We start from the raw sequence: 18,355 nt of genomic DNA, 5'->3' as shown, positions 1-18,355 counted from the left end.
GTCTGTCCGGGAAACAAAGCTCTCATCTCCCTGGGTCCACACTCACACACACACTCACACACGTGCAGAATGTTTCAGAAGAGGTCTGGAGACGCTGCCTAGAGTCCCACCAGGCCCTGGAAGCTCCTCTGAACCTCTCGGCTCCGCAGCTCAACAGGCCACCAGGGTTTTTCTCTTTAGCCGCTCCAGCAGCAGCAGCAGCAGCAGCAATTTGCGAGTCTCCTACACCCGTCTCACACTTTCTTCTTATTTTTAGACCTCGCCTTGCAAATGCGGGGAGCACTCTAACAGTCGCTCGCTGATGTCTGCGGAGCGGCAACAGTCGAAAGCAACTTTCGAACCAGAAGATTCGATTATTTGTTGTTGTGCTGAGCAAAAGCGACGTCTTTTTTTCCCTCAAATTCGCTGGATTCATCCTGAACAAAGCAGATTCTTTTAGCGAGAGCAGCGGGTGAGTCATTTTCTCACCTGCCTCTTAATAAAATCTGCGCAACATTATTAAAATCCACCTATAAGTGAAGGTGAACATTTGCTGAGCCTCGTGATGATGGATTCATAAACACCGCGGCTGCCTTTATTGTTTTAGGCCCTGCAGACCTCGTAAACAGAAGTCATTATCTCCATCCCACTGACATGGTTTCATACTGCAAACTCCTCCTGAGCAGCAGCACCTGGTCCATGTTCATAAACTAGTCCGCTTTTCGTTGTTGCCTCCTTTTAACGCCTCTGATCTCGCACGCCGTAGCTCCGCTCGGCACCGACACGCCGGGTTTTCCCAGCGTGGCAGGTCAGAGGATCTTCCCGCCGTGCAGGCGACGATCTGAAGTGACACGCCAGCGCTCTGTTTATTTTCTTTTCGCCCGTCAGAGATGCAGCAGAAGCTCAGACGTTTCAAGGGTGAAGCGGAAGAATGTTGAGAGAGAGGAAGAGTGCTTTCATTGAGCGCGCGTGTGTGTGTGTGTGTGTGTGTGTTTGTGTGTGTGTGTGTGTGTGTGTGTGTGTGTGTCTGTGTTTTGGTCTGCGATGTCAGATGCACTGATCGCGGAGCCTCTGTTTGCTCTCACGGCTGCAACGTGATAAACCACACAGCAGTTTATAAGCTAGCGCTGAATGCGGTTTTGTAGGCGGAGCTGCTGCCCATCATCCACATCAGGAATTAAAAATAAATTAGAAACATGAAAGTTCAAGAAAGTTCCTCCTTCACTTCTGCTGAACACTCAGCAGATGGAATTAGAAGTGCGTTCAGGCTCGTAGTTGTAAACGTTCTCACCAAACCAGATAATGGACGTGTGTGAGGCTAGCAGTTGCTAAATTAGCACCGCTAACTATCGCTCAACTCGAAAAATATTCACACAGAAGAAAACCTCACACACAAAAAAAATAAATAAAACCTCTCCTGGGTGCTGCGTCTCTGCGGCTTCAGGCCGCTAAGTGTCTTCAGCGTTAGCGTCCTAAGTGCTAACAAGCCGCCGCTCTCTGATGTGGCGGCTACGTCGATAAGATTGACTTGGATGCAACCGGTCGACTAAAACTGTTGCCGTTTTAAAATAGACCAGACTCTCGGAAGGCATGTTAAGTGCCCGGCAGCTAAATATACAAAATACTTAACTTACATGTTTGTTTGTTGTTATTTATTTTTTTTTAGTATTTTTCAGCCTGCAAACACAGGTCATTTCCCTGGTTTGGAGTCACAGTAGCTCACAGCGTCTTATAGGAGACTCACACTGTAACGAAAACATCCTGAGCCTGTCAGAGAACTTAATCATGGCACAACGTCCCTGTTCAAGGAAATTCAGATTTGCTCTGTTTTGCAATGCTAATGGCAAAAAAAAAAATCCCAAGAAATCAAGCTGGAACGTCTCAAATGTGATTTTTTTGGGGGGGGCGGGGGGGGCGGGGTTCCAAGTAATATCCTGCAACTCGTACTTGTAGCGCGCTCAGAACAGGAAGTCAGAGTCGCACGCCGAGCCTGTGGAGAACGCAGCGGTGGAGCCGCGGCGGGCTTTGATCAACAACCTGCTCATTTACGGCGGCTTGTCTCTCAAGCGCCGTCTCCAGGCAACTGAGGGCTGTCGGCGGCAAGCGGACAAAACGCACCCCGGAGGCCCCCTGTCAGCCGGAAGACTGCCGGCAGAGGCAATTCAGGAGAGGACGACACTGAGGAGAGTGAAAAAAAAAAATCCAGGAAAGAAAGGAAGACAGAAAAAAAGAAAGGAAAAAAAAAAAAAAACCCACACGGACCCCTCTATTTTTTCTGTCTATATATAAACCTTTTTACTGCCTGAACAAATTACAGGCAGTTTGCCTCCATCAAGACATCCGGCGCCTGTTCATTTAGCGCTGCGCCTTGAAAACGCGACGTCGCAGCCACTTAGCGAGGGGCCCGGCGGCCGATGAGTCGGAGCCGCCCGTCTCCAGTAAAAGCCTGGGCGGGAGCCTCGGACACGGGCTCAGGGATGCATATGTATTTGGAAATTTGCCCGACAGGCAGCCTTAAATGCTCCGTCTAGACAAAGAGAGGGTAATTGCATTAGCATTCAGCCGGGCCGGGCCGAGGCCGCTCGCTCGCAGGGGCTGTTTTCCTTTTCTATTTATTTTCCCCAGAAGGGCCGTTTCAGTGTTTTCTCACATGGAGAAACATCCCCGACACTCAGACCTGGTGCGGCCCAGCAGGAGCTGCAGTCTGGGTCCATTCCCAGCGCCGCAGGGCGTCTAAATGAAAGCCAGCGGCTCCCAGCGGCTCCGTCCTTTTGCACTGTTTTTGTTGTCTGGGGACAGATTCTCCGCCATTTAGCCGTCCTCGTTCCCGCCACTCCGCCCTCCCTCCTCCCACTCCAACCGTCACTTTTAGTGGCTAAAAGCCTAATGGCGAGATTTCCCAAGCTGGCAGCGGGGAGCGTTTTTATTGTCAGGCAACACTGGAGCCGGTCGGGTTTACCGGAGGAGAAGAAGACCAGCTGCGGCCGTCAGAACCCTTCACACAGCGGATAAATGTCTGTAAAAACCCAAACAATTTGCATCAAAACCACCCAAAAAGCTCCTGTGGTGATGAAGATCTCGTCCTCTGCATGCTCTCTGAGCTCCGGAGCAGTGGAGCTTTGGGATCCGCACCCTCTTGCCACGTGAACTCTTGTTCGTCAGACGTTTGGTTGCAGGTAACGACGCTGATCTCTCTGTAACAAAGAAACAAATTGTTTTGAATTATTTTGAAATGATCTGCTGTGATAAAGTCAAAAAACAGATTTTCCAGACACGTTTATAGAAGATTCAGCTCAGCATTTCGTCATTTTCATTCTGGCAGGCAGCAGGGGTCAATTTTTCAAATGTCAGTAGGTATAAGAAAAAAATAAAAATAAAAAATAAATAAATAAATGACACCAAAGCATGAGATTATTATTATTATGATGATGATGATCGTCATCGTCATCATTATCATTATTATCATTATCATCATTATTATCATTATCATTATTATTGCTTATTTTTGCTGTGACATTCACATTTTAATTGGTTTGTCTGAGCTCCGGGTGGCGGCGGATCAGAGCGCCGGCAGTGTGAAGTGAACGGGTGGTCGGGTGGTTCAGCTCCACATGCAGGTGCGACGCCGAGACATCCGGAGGTGTGAAGGCTGAGGATCAGCCAGCGCTGGTCGCCGCTGTGCTCACGCCTTCTATAATAAGGTTCACATTATTAACTCCTCGCACTCCCGGCCGTCTCACATTTGTTTGTGTGAAACCGCAACAAGTGTTTCCAGGACAGACGGTAGTCTTAAGGATGAAACTGGGTGAAAGAAAAATGCAACCGTGCAGCACTGCAATTAAATCCCGATTCCAGGTAAAATAAGCAGAGGGAGACGCTGCGGCTCCATTGCAGCTCTTCCTGCTTCTTTCAGCTCAGCCGGTCAAAACTGCAGTCAAAGCCCCTTCTGCCGCTTCCTTTGTTACCCGACTGCAGAAACAGAAAACGTGGGCACCTGAGAACAATTAAACTGTTGAGCAGCTGCATGCACGCACACGCACAGACGCGGGCACAGACACACAAAGTCACAGCAGGCGATGAGATGGAACGGCGGCTGATGCTGCGGCGTTCACCCGGAAAATATTTTGGCCTGAGCAGGAATTTATTTTTTTTGTATCATTGATCAAAAGCTGATGTGGCTTTGTTGGCTTTTTAGTGGCAGCCCGGCGTGATGTCAAAGAGACCGAGAGAGAAACTGTGACGAAGACAGACAACCAAGTACGACAGTTGTGAGTGGAAAAGAGACGTGAAGAGTTGCTGCTGCTGCTGCTGCTGCTGCTGCTGCTGCTGCTGCTGCTGCTGCTGCTGCTGCCGGCGGAAAAAATATCACGTTTAAGTTTAATGCATTTTTAAATGCATTTAAAATGTCACTTCCTGTCATTTGGTCAGTGCGGCAGGTGCAAGCATCGAGTGGTGCAGACCAGTGAGTGAGTGAGTGATTAAACCCAAGTCAAAGGGAATGACATTAAGGCACTCTGTGTGTGTGTGTGTGTGTGTGTGTGTGTGTGTGTGTGTGTGTGTGTGTGTGTGTGTGTGTGTGTGTGTGTGTCAGAGCAACACCAGCAGGGCCACTACCTTCTCCCAGTCACTCATTAGGCGGCTAATTAAGGAGCAGAGTTTGTGGCCCTGGGGCCCCACAGGCTGCCGTCAGAGTCCCGACTGCTAATGACGCCGTCCTGGACCTCCGCAAAGAGTAGGCCAGTCCAGAGGGCGCCCTTAAGCACACGCACACACACACACACACACACACACACACACACAGTTGTGTATTGGTGTCGCCAGGGACAGAAGTTGCACTCTGCAGCAGGTGACCTTCTGAAGCACCACAACAAATTACAATATATCAGCGTGAAAATATTTTTGGCCTGTCTCCTGCGCTGTTTGCTTCAGTTGCTCTGTGCTATTGATTTCTTTCCTTTTCATCTTTTTTTTTTTTTTTTGGTCATTCTCGCAGAATCTCATCTTGCAGGAAATACGGCGGTAATATTGAGCAGTTAAAGGAAAAGAGTGATGCAGTTGTTGTCGTCCAGGCCGGACAATAAATCTGATTGTAATTCAATATTTGCGTGAGATTTAGTTTCTGTCGCATCGAGTTAAATGTAGAATGTAGTTATTGCCGCTGGCTTTTATGGCCTTTCCTCTGTGATGCTGTTTTGCCGAGATGATGACTGTTTGTTTTCGCCCGGGGAGGTGAGCAAACATCATCTTGGACTGGGATGCGAAGCCGGCGGGTCGACTATATATAACATCCAAAATATTAGTACAGAGGTTCAGTCAGTTGCACTGTTGAGGGCTAATATGCGGGCAAACATTTCCTGCAGGAGATTAAAAAAAAATCTCAGAAAACACACAGAGGAAACAAACGTCAGAAAAAACGCCAGAGAACCTGGACCTTTTTCCCCACACAAATAGGATTCAGGTGAAACCCCGCAGGGTACAGAAGAACAAAGAGAAGCTGTTCAAAGTGGGACGAGATACAGGAACACAGGAGGGAGGAGGAAGGGGAAAAAAATCCTTCAAATGAAAGAAGAACTGACATAGCGGAACTCCGGACGACGGCGGAGGAAGTAACGCAACGCAGGATATTTAAGCGCAAACGGGGAAGACAGGAAGTGGGCCGGAGGTCGGAGGTCGTGACATGAGAAGGGATGGGGGGCGGGGGGTCTAAACAACAGCTGCTGACTTGTTTCACAGTCGTGTTTAACTAGGACAAGAAGTAAAGCTCTGTGTGTGTGGGAGGAGCTCTATAACTGTGGGAGGAGCTCTGTGAGTGTGGGAGGAGCTCTGTGCATGTGGGAGGAGCTCTGTGTGTGTGGGAGGAGCTCTATAACTGTGGGAGGAGCTCTGTGAGTGTGGGAGGAGATCTGTGTGTGTGGGAGGAGATCTGTGTGTGTGGGAGGAGCTCTGTGAGTGTGGGAGGAGCTCTGTGTGTGTGGGAGGAGCTCTGTGAGTGTGGGAGGAGATCTGTGAGTGTGACACCCACCGCCTCCTCTGAGTGCTGGTGACTCAGCGCCATGCTTCTTCTTGCTCAAATGACTCAGTGTTTCATCACCTGGAGCTTTGTTTTGTCTTTCCTGTTAACTTGCTAACTGCGAGTTGAGGTGCGTCTCATCCGACCTTGAATTGACACAAACAGAAAGTGCAAACAGAGCGTGCAGCTGCTGGGAAGGCGACGGGTTTTGGAGAGAATAAAAGGAGTCAGTCGTTTTTGTGCTCCTGCACCTGGTGATTGTTCTGTGTGATTCAGTTGAATGTGGGAATTATTGGCATTTTACAGGTTGCTTCGTGTCACATGACACAAGACTGACGCTGTGAATAGGATGGCAACTGGAATCATTGATATTATAATAGGAAATGTGATAGTTAAAAAAAAGGGCAAATGCAGCCATCCAATGCAGACCTCCAAGCAGGAAGGAAGCAGGCAGTTGTTGGAAACACAGAAACAGAAGGACCTCATGGAGCGAGGAACGTCTTCAGAATCGGCAGAGGAAACGGGTTTTTAGTCGCCGAACATCACCGGGTCGTACATTAACATTTTTGAGACCATCGTTCCAGTTTTATGGAAAGATCTCTAATTGAAACTGCGGCTAATGAAACCCCCCCCTGGCCCTCTGCGCTCGGAAAAGGGGCAGGGGGGGTTGGGGGCAGGGGGAAAAAAAGAGGGAGCGAGCCTTCAAAGACGTGGCCGCTGCTCTCGACTTCAGCGTATTTTCGACGAGCGGGGGGCGGGGGGGAAAGAGGCGGAGAGAGCTAAAGAGAGGCGAGCAGCAAAGTCCCTGCTGACAGAGAGAGGGTGGGGGGGTGGAGTCCATGCTACAGAAATGGGCTAAATCCAAAAAAAGGCGAGCAGAGAACCCCCCCCACACACACACACACACACACACACACACACACACACAATCCCACCCCCACTTTCCTTCAGTCTGCAAAGGGGCAAGAAGAGGTGTAAGAAGATGAGCAGCGCTGGGGGAGCATGGGGGAGGACGGGGGAGTCGGCGGCATTTCCATCCTGAGTGCGCCGGTTAATGACTGGAGGCGACTGCTGCTGCTGCTGCTGCTGCTGCTGCTGCGGTGGCAGCGGTCGTGGCAGTGGCCCAGCCAGGCAGCTGCAGGTGGTCCTCACCACGGCGGCCGGCAACCTGACGAGGTGAAGGGCCGCTTTAATTGGGCAGAGAATAACAATGTGAGCGCTTCACAGAGGGAGGGTGGCTTTCAGCTCTGCGAGCCAGTGATAGCGAGGCCCAGGTCAAGCTTTTCTTTTTTTCATCGCTAATTCCGCTAATTCCTGTGACGTGGACGTCGTAGTTAGGGAGGTGTTCTTAAAGAGTTGTGTTTTATAGGCTGCAAGGAACAGGAACCTGCTGCTGCTGCTGCTGCTGCTGCTGCTGCTGCTGCTGCTGCTGCTGCTGCTGGCCCAAAAAACATCATCCACGCTGACACGGACCAGCATGCAACATTTCCTCATTAAAGGAAAAGCAGAGCACTAAAGCCACTGGAAGCTTTTCTCCAGAGCTCCAGGTGTGTGTGTGTGTGTGTGTGTGTGCGCGTGTGTGTGTGTGTGCGTTTCTCTGCTCTCATTAAACCCCTGCTTGTTGTCGCCGCCGCCTTTGTTTGCTCCGCCATCATTACTGTTGTCTCTCTGAGGGAAACTGACTCACCGACTCCCACATTAAAAATCCCCCAGCGAGTCCAGAGCAGGACCTCCACCTGCCGTGTCGGATCGACTCGGCTCACTCTTGATGGTTCACCCTCGATGGGTTTCCTAAAAAAACACTTTGCGGCTCCCAGCTGCCAAACACAACAAAGCAAGAGGTTCACAGGTGAATCACAGACCTGCAGGACGTGAGCTGAGGAGTTTGTATCATCACCCCGATAATCAATCTCAAGTATCACTCATCGAAAGGATCCGAGTCACCCGAGTCCTATGACTTGGGTGAGTCAGTCGGACTCAGCACACTTGGACTAGGTTAAGTCAGCCAGCGCCATCTGGTGCTCCGAGTTTGAACTTGACAGGAGGATTCGACTCATTCCACGTCGCACAACTGGAATATGAAATACAGAATGGTACTGGTTTGACTTGTACTATTGTACTATTGCCTGTTTGTTGGACTCGACTTGGTTCGCCAACGTGAGGTTCCAAAGTGGACGTACGGTGTTGACATTGAGCCAAATGACTCAGGATCCGATTGTCACAAAGTCAGAGGGCGACGTAGCTTCCACTGACCCCTTTTGTTTCTGTTTTGATCTCCTCATGCCGTATCAGCGTAGAGCATAACATGGTTGTTGTTGTTGTTGTTGTTGTGCTGATTCAGTAGTTTGCCACTTCTTTGAGTCAATTATGGAAACTATATCAGTGAACTCCATATTGTGGAGTGTGGAGTGTGGAGCTAAATCATCAAATTATGGCTGAAATCAGCACAACAAGCCAGTTCATATGCAGGTCACCTTTAATATATATGTATATATATATGTATATATATATATATATATATATATATATATGTATATATATATATATATATATATATATATATATATGTATATATATATATATATATATATATATATATATATATGTATATATATATATATATATATATATATATATATATATATATATATATACATATATATATATATATATATATATACATATATATATATATATGTAATATGTATATTATTGCCACGAAAGACCTCACTGTGTCACCACATTTGACTCCTCACTCGATGGTCTTTGGTCTTGAAATCCATTTATTTCTTCTACTAGGGCTTCTCCAGCCGTCAGCAGGAAATAGCAGAAAGATATTGCGGGAGGTTGAGGAGGGGGCAGGTGATGGGCGACTAATAATTGAGCCATTACGAGCGGCAGAAACAAACAGTTTCTCCAGCCGTGATGAGGTTGAGGCAATATCACCCCGGTGAGAGACGTGTCGGATGTGAAGCTGCAGGATGAGAAATCAACCACAGTGAGACATGCGCGCGCGCGTGTGTGTTGTGCGTGTGTGCGTGTGTGCGTGTGTGTGTGTGTGTGTGGTGTGTGTGTGGTGTGTGTGTGTGTGTGTGTGTGTGTGTGTGTTGGCGGGGGGGGGACGGGGGTTTAATGCATGCCGGGCTATTTTCTATTTTCTTCCACATGCAAATGCGTCCGACCCGCTCAGTCCCGCCGGGCCGAGCTCGGAGGCGGCGCTCCAATCTCTCAGCTTATTAATTTCATATTTACTCATTTATTTTTAAATGCGTTGAGTGATGGAAGGGCGGCAGAGGTGCTCGCACGGCCTCAAAGTGAGGCGGTGGGCGCCACGAGGGGGGGCGGGAGGGGAGCCGGTGTTGGAGGTTCTGAGCCGATGGATCTTCTTCCCCTTTATTATTCATTGAAAGTTATCCGAGGAGAGCGAACACGGCGTCTTATCAGCGCCTCTGCTTTGATACAAAACAGGCCGGATGGCTCAAAGCCCTGCTCCATGTCGGATATTGAGATTTTTTTTCTTTTTAACTTTTTTTTTTTTTTCTTTCTTGGAGACAGTGGGTGGGGGGGGGGAATTTCCACCACATTTCTTTCCAGAAATCCTTCCCCCGACAGCCTGGCGGATTTTATTTATTTCCTCGCCAGTGTTTTACAGCAGTTGTCAAAGTGTAAATGTGCAACTTGAGCGAAAAGCAGCAAGTCGTCTGAGATGCAACGCGTGAAGTCACGCTTCAAAAGAGGCGACGCGCGGCAAAAATCCAAATTTCACCCTTTTCTAAGTCTGTTGACATTTTTCCAACCAGCGTAAAAGTTCAGGAATTTCTTTCTCCCCGCCACCGTGAAAGAATTCTGACCGCTGAACTCCTCGGCTTCCATTGTGTTGTCGCCGGGCGGAATTCTTTCTGCTGTGAAACTCCGGAACGGTCGCGTGTTCCGACAGAATAATGGCACCGGAATGTCCAAACGGCACGGCAAAGTTTAATTGATAAAAAGAAAGACACACGGGCTCGTTGTGGGTGATGGTCACATGACACAGGATTGATGACATCACACCGGGTGGAATTTTTTTTTCTGCTGTGAAACTCCGGAACAGTCGCGTGTTCCAACAGAATAATGTCACCGGAATGTCCAAACGGCAGAGTGAAGTTGAATTGATCATGTGATACTCGTTCTGGGCCATGGTCACATGACACAGGACAGATGACATCACAGCCACAGTGTAGTCTGTCAAAGTGTTTACTCAACGCAGCTCCTCCTCCGCCGCCGCCGCCGCCGCCGCCGCCGCCGCCGCCGCCACCGCCGCCGCCGCCACCGCCGCTTCTCTTCCGTTCTCCGCCTCCACAGCCGTCGAACCACATCTGGATGTGGTCCAGGTGGTCGGAGGTGTGAAACCAGGACATCTGCTGCCTCCGAGGCGTAGCAGGGTCGCCGCGGAAGGTCGCAGAAGTGAACCGGACGGGTGTTTATTATTCATTCTGCTCCCCCGGTGAACTCTGTGGCTGGGTGCGTCGTCACACAGTGTGTTTTACATCTGCTCCAGCGTACATCTGACTGCTCCCAGGAGGCGGCGCTCTCAGGTCGGCGTGGCAAACGGAATTTTATGCGGAAATAAAAAAAAAGGCATTTGTCGGCCGCCGGCTGTTTTCCTTCAACCTAATGGAGACTTTACTGAGTTTTTTTTTATTGCCTAATCGGGATCAGAGGGGAAGTGGGTTCTTCCTCGTCTTCTTCCTCTTCATCTCTGACTCGACGGGAATCCTGCGTAAACCCAGAGCGGAGGAGGAGGGGGAGGGTAAAAAAAAAAACCCAATCACAGATCACAGACAGATTCATCAGCCAGCGGAGGGGAAGAAAGAGGAGAAGGGGGGGAGGATTTTTGTTCTTCTTCTTCCTTTCTGGCTGCGGCGGCTGCGGCGGCGGCGGCGGCGGCGGCCTATTTCTTTGTGTTAATTCCTTCACGCCTTTTAACTTCCAAAGCTCCTGCATTGTGTCGTGGGAGGACAGAGTGTGATTGAGAAATTTGGAAGAGGTATTTTTAGCCCCAAACACTCGGCAGCCCTGCAGCGATAGCGTATGATTTCCTTCTCTCTCTCTCTCTCTCTCTCTCTCTCTCTCTCTCTCTCTCTCTCTCTCTCTCTCTCTCTCTCTCTCTCACTCTTTTTCTCTCTTTCTCTCTCTCTCTCTCTTTTTCTCTCTCTTTCTCTCTCTCTCTGTTTCTCTCCCTCTCTCTCTCTCTCCCTCCCTCTCTCTCTCTCATCCTTCCTCTTCTTCTTCTTTCATGGTTTCACAATGAACCTTTGGATTTGTGCCCGGAAGGGGAAAAGTTGGGATGCGACACTGAATCAGCTTCACATCACAGGAGCCGCCGCCTCCTGATTGGTGCCAGCCGCCGCCTCGTCCCACAAATCCTGTTTCTTTTTTTTCCCGCTGCTGCTGTGGCATTTTTCTGATGACACAGTGAGCCATCCTGCCGCCGCCGCCGCCTCGGAGCCTTTGGAGAGCGACGACGGTGGCGGCGGCTTGCTGGAGGTGTGAGCCGGTCGGGGCTGGAGTGACAGAGTCGTTGCGAAGGGATTATCATAATCTCTTTCCTAAAGAATTTTATTAGACGGCGGCGGCGGCGGCGGCGGCTGAAAAACGTTTGTGACGACGGCGCATAGCCGAACTGCATCGTCTGTAGATTTCCATCTTTGCTCTTCATCGTCTTTACCACTGAAAGCTGCTGTGCTTTGCAAAAATGAACCTCGCCAGTGTTTTTTCCTAACTTGGTCTCGTTGTGATGTCACAGAGGGCACCGGTTCTTGTTTTTGTCGCCTTCCAAATATGTGGGAGGCTGCAAACAGAGGGCTAACTGTGCTGCTATGTAGGGTTTTTCTAGATCTGGTAATTCATGCTGCTTATATAATAGAAAATCAATAACTCATGATCTGCTATTGAATTTTCGCAACATGGATGAAAGTGATATTGGGCCCAAACTTGCACAATCATGCAAATTTATGTAACACTGACGTTCAGGTTCATTTGTGCCTCCTGTAAAATGAACTCGGGCAACATCTGGATCCAATTAAGCAGCAGGAACCCGGTCGCAGCACAGCGTCTCGTCTTCAAACGCAGGATGTGTGGGGGCGGGGCTGGTCTGGATGAGTCACTGACCCCAAGTTGACGCTCTTTTACGTTGCATGGTGGGGAAAATTCACACGACGTGAGAGTTCAGTTGTCCGAGATGGCGAGTGTTGTTCATATGGAGTCATTACAGAGTGATTTAGTCTCCCAGATTCCCCACGGAGGGGCCGGGTTTGAGTCCCAGCCAGGAACATGAAGAGGTCATGTGACACATCCTGACGCACGGAGCGTGTGGGGCCTCTAGAGGCTTGTCCTGGACCCCACAGCTAATAATCATCATCATCATCATCATCATCATCATCATCATCATCATCATCCTTTTATACTGCTATATTAGCACTGTTTTCATGCAAGTAGCTGGAAATGTCAATCTCTCGGAGATTAATAAACATCTATCTATTATTATTTATTATTACCATCTAAACAGCATCCCTCCATCCATCCCTCCGTCCCCCGACCCCCCCCCCCCCTCCCCCCCGACCCCGGCCTGAACTCGTCCGGCACTTCGACTTCTCTCACGGATGCAGAAGAGCCTTCCCTGCTCTTTGTGCTCCTCGCTGACTCTAATTAGGGCCGGCAGCACTTCCCACGTCTCGTGACAGCTCACAGACATCCAGACTTCCTCTGCCGACACCCCCCTTCCACAACCACCACCCCTCCACCCCTCCCTCCGTCCTCTTCGTCCTGACTCTCTCCCTCCTGCCACCTGCTGCCTCTTCGTCTCCCTTTTTTTTTGTGACCTCTCCGTCTCCCGTGCCTCCCCCACGCTGCCTCTCACTAATCTAATTGCTCCCTTCCTTGAACCTGAACCCCTCCTCCTCCCACCACACCTCTTATCGTGCATCCTGATTGGCTGACGCTTACCGAAGGGAACACGTTCTGTTCTGTTCTGTCTCCTCGGGGAGGTCCAAGTCGGGCAGGGGAGGCGGCTCGGAGACAACCTTGTTACTCATTCCGTCAAAGAAACAAGAGGCCTCTGGGTGATAGCGGCTCGTTAGCGTGGCGCCCCCTGCCTGCTGTCCTCCTCCTCCTCGGACGTTTCTTGTTGAATCAAAGCCGCCGTCAGAACGTGGAGAGCCGCTGTGATACGGAGTCGAAGCAATCAGCCCTGATTGGATTTTGATCCGCTCCTTATTAACTCCCCAGATTGAGGGGATGGAGCGGCAGGCGTGATGCTAATTGCCAAAACAAACGGCGAACGACTCTGAAATTAGCGGCTGCGTCTGAATTGCAAATCCCCTCCCCTCCCCAACCCTGCCCCCTATTTTTCTTTTTCATTGAGAAGGAAGGAGGATGCAATCTTCTGTGTTGTCATTAAAAAACGTGTTAAGGGAAAAAGAAATCTCTCATTAGCATTTCTTGAAATGTCATAGTTCTGGTAAAGCAGGGAAGCGAACAGGCCGAGCTGCCGGTGCAGGTCGCGGCTAATAGAGGAGCTGTAGCGCTAACGAGCTCATCCGTCAGGGCCAAGTGGACCAATAGGAGCCCCGGGGGAGGAGGTGGGGGTCAAAGAGGGCGGTGTGGTCAGATGGCAGGGAAGGTCTGTTAACAGGCAGATGTTCAGGGAGGATTGAAGGGACGTTAGAAGCAACGATTTCCTGCCTCGCGTCGTTCCTTTGATTTTCTTCTGGTTTTAAAGCTTTAGATGAAGGTCCAGCGTGTAGAATTTGGCTTGATTTATGATTTTAATATTGGTAAAAGCTTCATATACAGCCTATAAATACATTATACACGTGTATAATCACAGTACAATTAAAGTAATTTGGTTTTCCTACCCATACAACCGTTCACATACATACATATATATTCATGTATTTATGTACATATACATATATATATACATCTATATAGATATATAGATATAGATATATACGTCTTCAAATAAACCAATGAGGAAGAAGGGGGACGAGGTATCTGCATTTGGGTGTGCAGGCCGCCGTAGTTCAGTGGCAAGCTCAGGAGGGGGAGGGAGAGTGAAAGACAATAATGATCAGACAATCTGCAATCTAAAATGTAACCACTTGATGTCGCTGTTTCTCCTTCAAAAGCTCCAAGTACTACACACTTGAACCCCTCGACCGCAGGGTCAGAGCAAGCAGCCACAAGGTCTCAGACGTTTCCTCTGTTTTTGCTGTGTGCCAGGTGGGACGTCCACGCTCCGCCTCTCCTCAGTGAGGGAGCTGCCTGGCCAGCTGCAAGAGCTCTACCAGCAGGGCTTCCTCCTGGCTGCCGTCCACCCCTTCATCCACCCCTGCGGCCCCGAGTCCAACAGCCCCCAGCACCAGCTCTACCGGGCCATCCTGGTCCGGCTCAGCGACGGGTAAGAGGCGCAGCGACTCCGCCGCTCCGACGGTTCCTGGAATTTGTTAAAAAAAAAAAAAGGTCGGGGAAGGACGACCGCGGATGGCACAGATCTGAAGATTTGGCGTCGCGTGATGGTCATGTGACCTTTGGTTTGGCTTGGTCTCCACGCTCGATGCGAGCAGCTGCTGGTGCCCTCCGGCCACGAGCCCCGTCCCAGTGGGAACCGTGTGGTTCCATCGCGGGGGGCGGCACCCTCTGGTGGTTGAAGGTCATGTCAGCGGGAGGGCAGAGGGTGTAGAGATTTCGTCAAATGGCATCGTGTTGGAACTGTGCCACTAAAAAAATACCAGTGCTTGACTTTGGACAGTGCCAGAATGGTTGCAACTGACAGCTTCTGCGCTCAGCATTGCACTGAAATCTGTCCTCCTCCAGGTGATGTTTCCGGCTGTTCCTTCTCCGGGATTAAACTGCGTCAAGTGCAAGCTTGAACTTTAAGCAGGATGTAAGAGCATGTTTGTGACAGTCGTCATTTGAAATAAAAAAATATACAGACATCCATACATAGCGAGAGAGAAAGAGAGAGGAAGCAGCTCAGTCGAGTCAGAATCAGACGGAGAGAAAAGTCGGAGGTAAATGTCAGAACCTGTCGAATAAATCCAGTCTCGGTCCTTTCCTCCGCCTCCAAAGAAAGGCTTCAGAATATGAATTGGCCAGAAAGCCCCGAGGTTGTGTTGCTCAGCGAGTCGACTGTCAAGTCAGTTCAGCGGGAGGAAAAAAACACAGACAAAAAAAAACACAACAATCAAAAGTTTGGGGTCTTCTTCATATTTCTCTGACAGCTGCAGGCACCCAGGAAGCATCCAGACAGACCTGTGTGTGTGTGTGTGTGTGTGTGTGTGTGTGTGTGTGTGTGTGTGTGTGTGTGTGTTTCGTGTCTGAAAAGGTTGGAGATTCTTTTTTCTGCTGTTTACAACTTTCACCTTCACTCTGTGTAGTTGCATTTTTTTCTTTGCCGCCATTGAAGTCTGTGTGATGTGTGTCGCTTAGCGAGGCCGTGTGGTTTCCCGGGAGAGGGTTGAAGAAAATCCCAACTCTGTCCACATGTGGGTGGGTGTTTTTCTGTGTGGCTGTGGCCTTTTTGTTGTGACATAAAGAGATTCTTTTGAACAAAGTGAAAACTTACAAACTCTTCTTTTTTGTTTCTATGTATTTGTTGTTGTTTTTTTGTCTCGTCTCCTCTGTTTGTTTGTTTGTTTGTTTGTTTGTTTGTTTGTTTGTTTGTTTGTTTTCACCAGTGTCGCTATTGGCTTTTCGGCTTTTCTTTCATCCGGCTTCTGATTGGCCACAGGTTGAAATGACTCTGAAATCATTCAGTCAAATGTTAGCGATGTTGTTGTTCTTTCAACATCCATGCCTAAAACAGAATCATCGGCATTTATTGGGACGACTACAGGCCTTTAGCCAAGCTTCTCCCCCGCAGCAGCCGCAGCAACAGCTGGAGCGCAAAGGAATTTTGGATTTTATAAGCAGGCAACAACACTGAGTGACGAGCAACCAAAGAGTTACGGCACCATAAAAAAAAAGCAACTTACAAACCGTAAAGAGAGCTGCGGCGGGAAGTGTTTGCCGAGAGGATCAGGATCGGGAGTCAGAGGCGGAGGAGGAGGAGTTTTGTTGCAAAGATGAAGGATGGAAGATAAATTAAGAAGGGAATCTCTGTCGATCCGTCTCAGGTATATAATGCAGAATTCTGTGTGTTCAGCAGAGGAGGAGGAGGTGAAGTAGAAGAAGAGGAAGAAGAAAGCTATAATATAGCGAAAAGAAGTAAGCAGTAAACAAAGTTAAGTGGATTGGAATCAGCCGACTGTGACGGTTTAAATTCTGAAGTGCGACGAAACGGTGCAGAACCTGTGTCCTGAGGGGGGAAAAATTGTTTCGCAGTGACTGCGTGACGCCTGTTTCACTCCTTCTTCCATGCCAGTGTGAGATATCGGTGAGTGAGTTGTTTGTTTTTCTCTGCCAAGTATTAAAAAAAAAAGCAAAAACAAAAAAACAAAAAAAACAACCTGTGTGTGGCTCCTCGTAAAACAGCAACAGCCGCGGCGGGAGATAATTCATCAGAGCCGACCCGGCCCGGACTTCCTGTTTTCCTTCCAACGCTCCCGTGCGTCCTGGGGTGTTTCCGTGCTGACGGTTAGCACGGTGTTTACAGCCAGCCGCTGAACCCGGAGGTTCTCAGGGCTCGGCGTGAACCCTGGAGCTCCAGACTCAACTGGACTGGTTCTGTTCTGCACGTCTGGGCTGGGAACCAGTGGAACCAGTCTTACCTCCCGTTGCCTCTCTGTGGCTTGGCTGCCCAGTCTGACCTCTGACCCCTGACCTCAACGAGGCCCTCTGCCCTCTCTCGCCGCACTCGCAGCAGATCAGCCGTTTCACTATCAACAAGCAACTGCTGATATTAATAATGACAAAGTGGCTGGTGAGTCCGCGTGCATGTGCATGTGCATGTGACCCCTGAAAGGTCGAAAGCTGCAACAGACACCAATGTTGTTCTGCGCGGTGGAGCCTTGTTCAGCCTTTTGGGGAAAATAAATCTGTCATTTACTCTTCAGACCTTTGCACACAGGGAGAAAAAAAAATCACACATTTTAGCATCAGCAGCGCTCGCTTTGTCCCTTGATAATCACCTTTCTGCCTTGGCTTTGGCACCAGACGTTCTTACAAACACTCACTGAAAAAAACAAACGGCCACACCTGAACGCATCGTGTCACTTTTCCTCTTTGGAAACAAGAGAGCCGACTGGCGAGATCCCCCGGGGAAGAAAAATACATCACGGTGCAGGAGGGGAGAGCGAGGGGACGGGAGGCAGCGCTGGAAGAGGTCGGGAATCGGGAGGAACCGGGATGAAAACGCACAGAGACTGAAGTGAAAAGGGCAGTCCGGCATCCTTTCAGGGTTCCAGCTGAAAGAGCATCGGCAGAGCTTCATCTGAGGCCTCCGTCACCCTGGAGACAGCTGCTCTCAGCAGCAGCAGCAGCAGCAGCTCGGGGGAATCCAGAGCTGCACTGCGGGGAATACAAAGCAAAGGAGGAGTAGAAAGAGGGAAAAAAAGAAAAAGAATCGGCAAGATAATTCACTGTCAGAAAATCCAAATAAAGGGAAAATAGAAGAAGAAGAAGAAGAAGGAGAGATGGTGGGGGCGTATAGTGAAAAAGCATGACAGCAGAGAGTCATTCATCCATCGCTCCAGTGAAAGTGGCCTGAAAAACATAGCAGTGGCGTGTTTGTATTCAGTTTTTTTTTTTTTTTCTCTAGCCCCCAAAAAATGGGGGGGCTGCCATGGAAGACCGGATTGGATCGGTTTCAAAACTTTTAAATGTCACATGACTTTATTTTTCCTCTTTCTCTCGCCATCCCGTCATGAGAAGGAGGGGTTACAGTTGAGTGGGCGGCGCCTGATGGGATCTGTACTGGTCATTATTTGGGTAAAATTGCAAGGAGCCTCGAAGGAGGGCGACGGGGCTGAGAGGGAGAAGAAAGGTGGAGGCGGCGGCGGCGGCGAGGGGATAAAAGAGGCGGAAAACCATTAGTGAGGATTTGCGGCGGCGGAGTTTGACACAGGTCGGCGGCGTGAGGAGAAGGTGAGCGACGGCATTAAAGCTGCAGAGTGAGCGAGTCCCAGACAAAAGGATCAGATGATCCTCCTGAGCCTCCGCCATGTTCAGGCTGTGACGGATGTCAAAGGTCACCCTGTCGCTCACAGTCAGGATGTAAAGCCTCTTGTTGAATGCCAAGCCGTAAAGGAAACGTAGTAAAATCAGGAAAATGTTTTTTTTTCTTATGAGGTCCTCCTGACGAACTCCTCGTCACTGCGATGAGGTTTGGAATCCCTCCAGAGGTTTCTGCTCCTCCCTCAGCGCTCCGACCGCCCGGGGGAAATT

The 18,355-nt window shown here is 49.5% G+C and overlaps 1 protein-coding gene across 1 annotated transcript in view; it reads left to right on the top strand.

Annotated features, from left to right (window-relative positions):
* Window positions 1-18,355, top strand: part of rftn1b (raftlin, lipid raft linker 1b) — an 86,063-nt gene that overhangs the window by 22,973 nt on the left and 44,735 nt on the right. Inside the window, exon 3 of the mRNA XM_076043185.1 lies at window positions 14,252-14,429. Coding sequence (XP_075899300.1) covers window positions 14,252-14,429 — 178 coding nt within the window. The remainder of the gene's footprint in view (window positions 1-14,251; window positions 14,430-18,355) is intronic.

Source organism: Nelusetta ayraudi, unplaced genomic scaffold (assembly GCF_046127955.1).
Source record: "Nelusetta ayraudi isolate G7.1 ecotype Tasmania unplaced genomic scaffold, CSIRO-AGI_Nayr_v1 ptg000074l, whole genome shotgun sequence".
Classification (NCBI taxonomy): domain Eukaryota; kingdom Metazoa; phylum Chordata; class Actinopteri; order Tetraodontiformes; family Monacanthidae; genus Nelusetta; species Nelusetta ayraudi.
The sequence above is the reverse complement of the archived record's forward strand: the minus strand, read 5'-3'. Positions and strand labels throughout refer to the sequence as shown.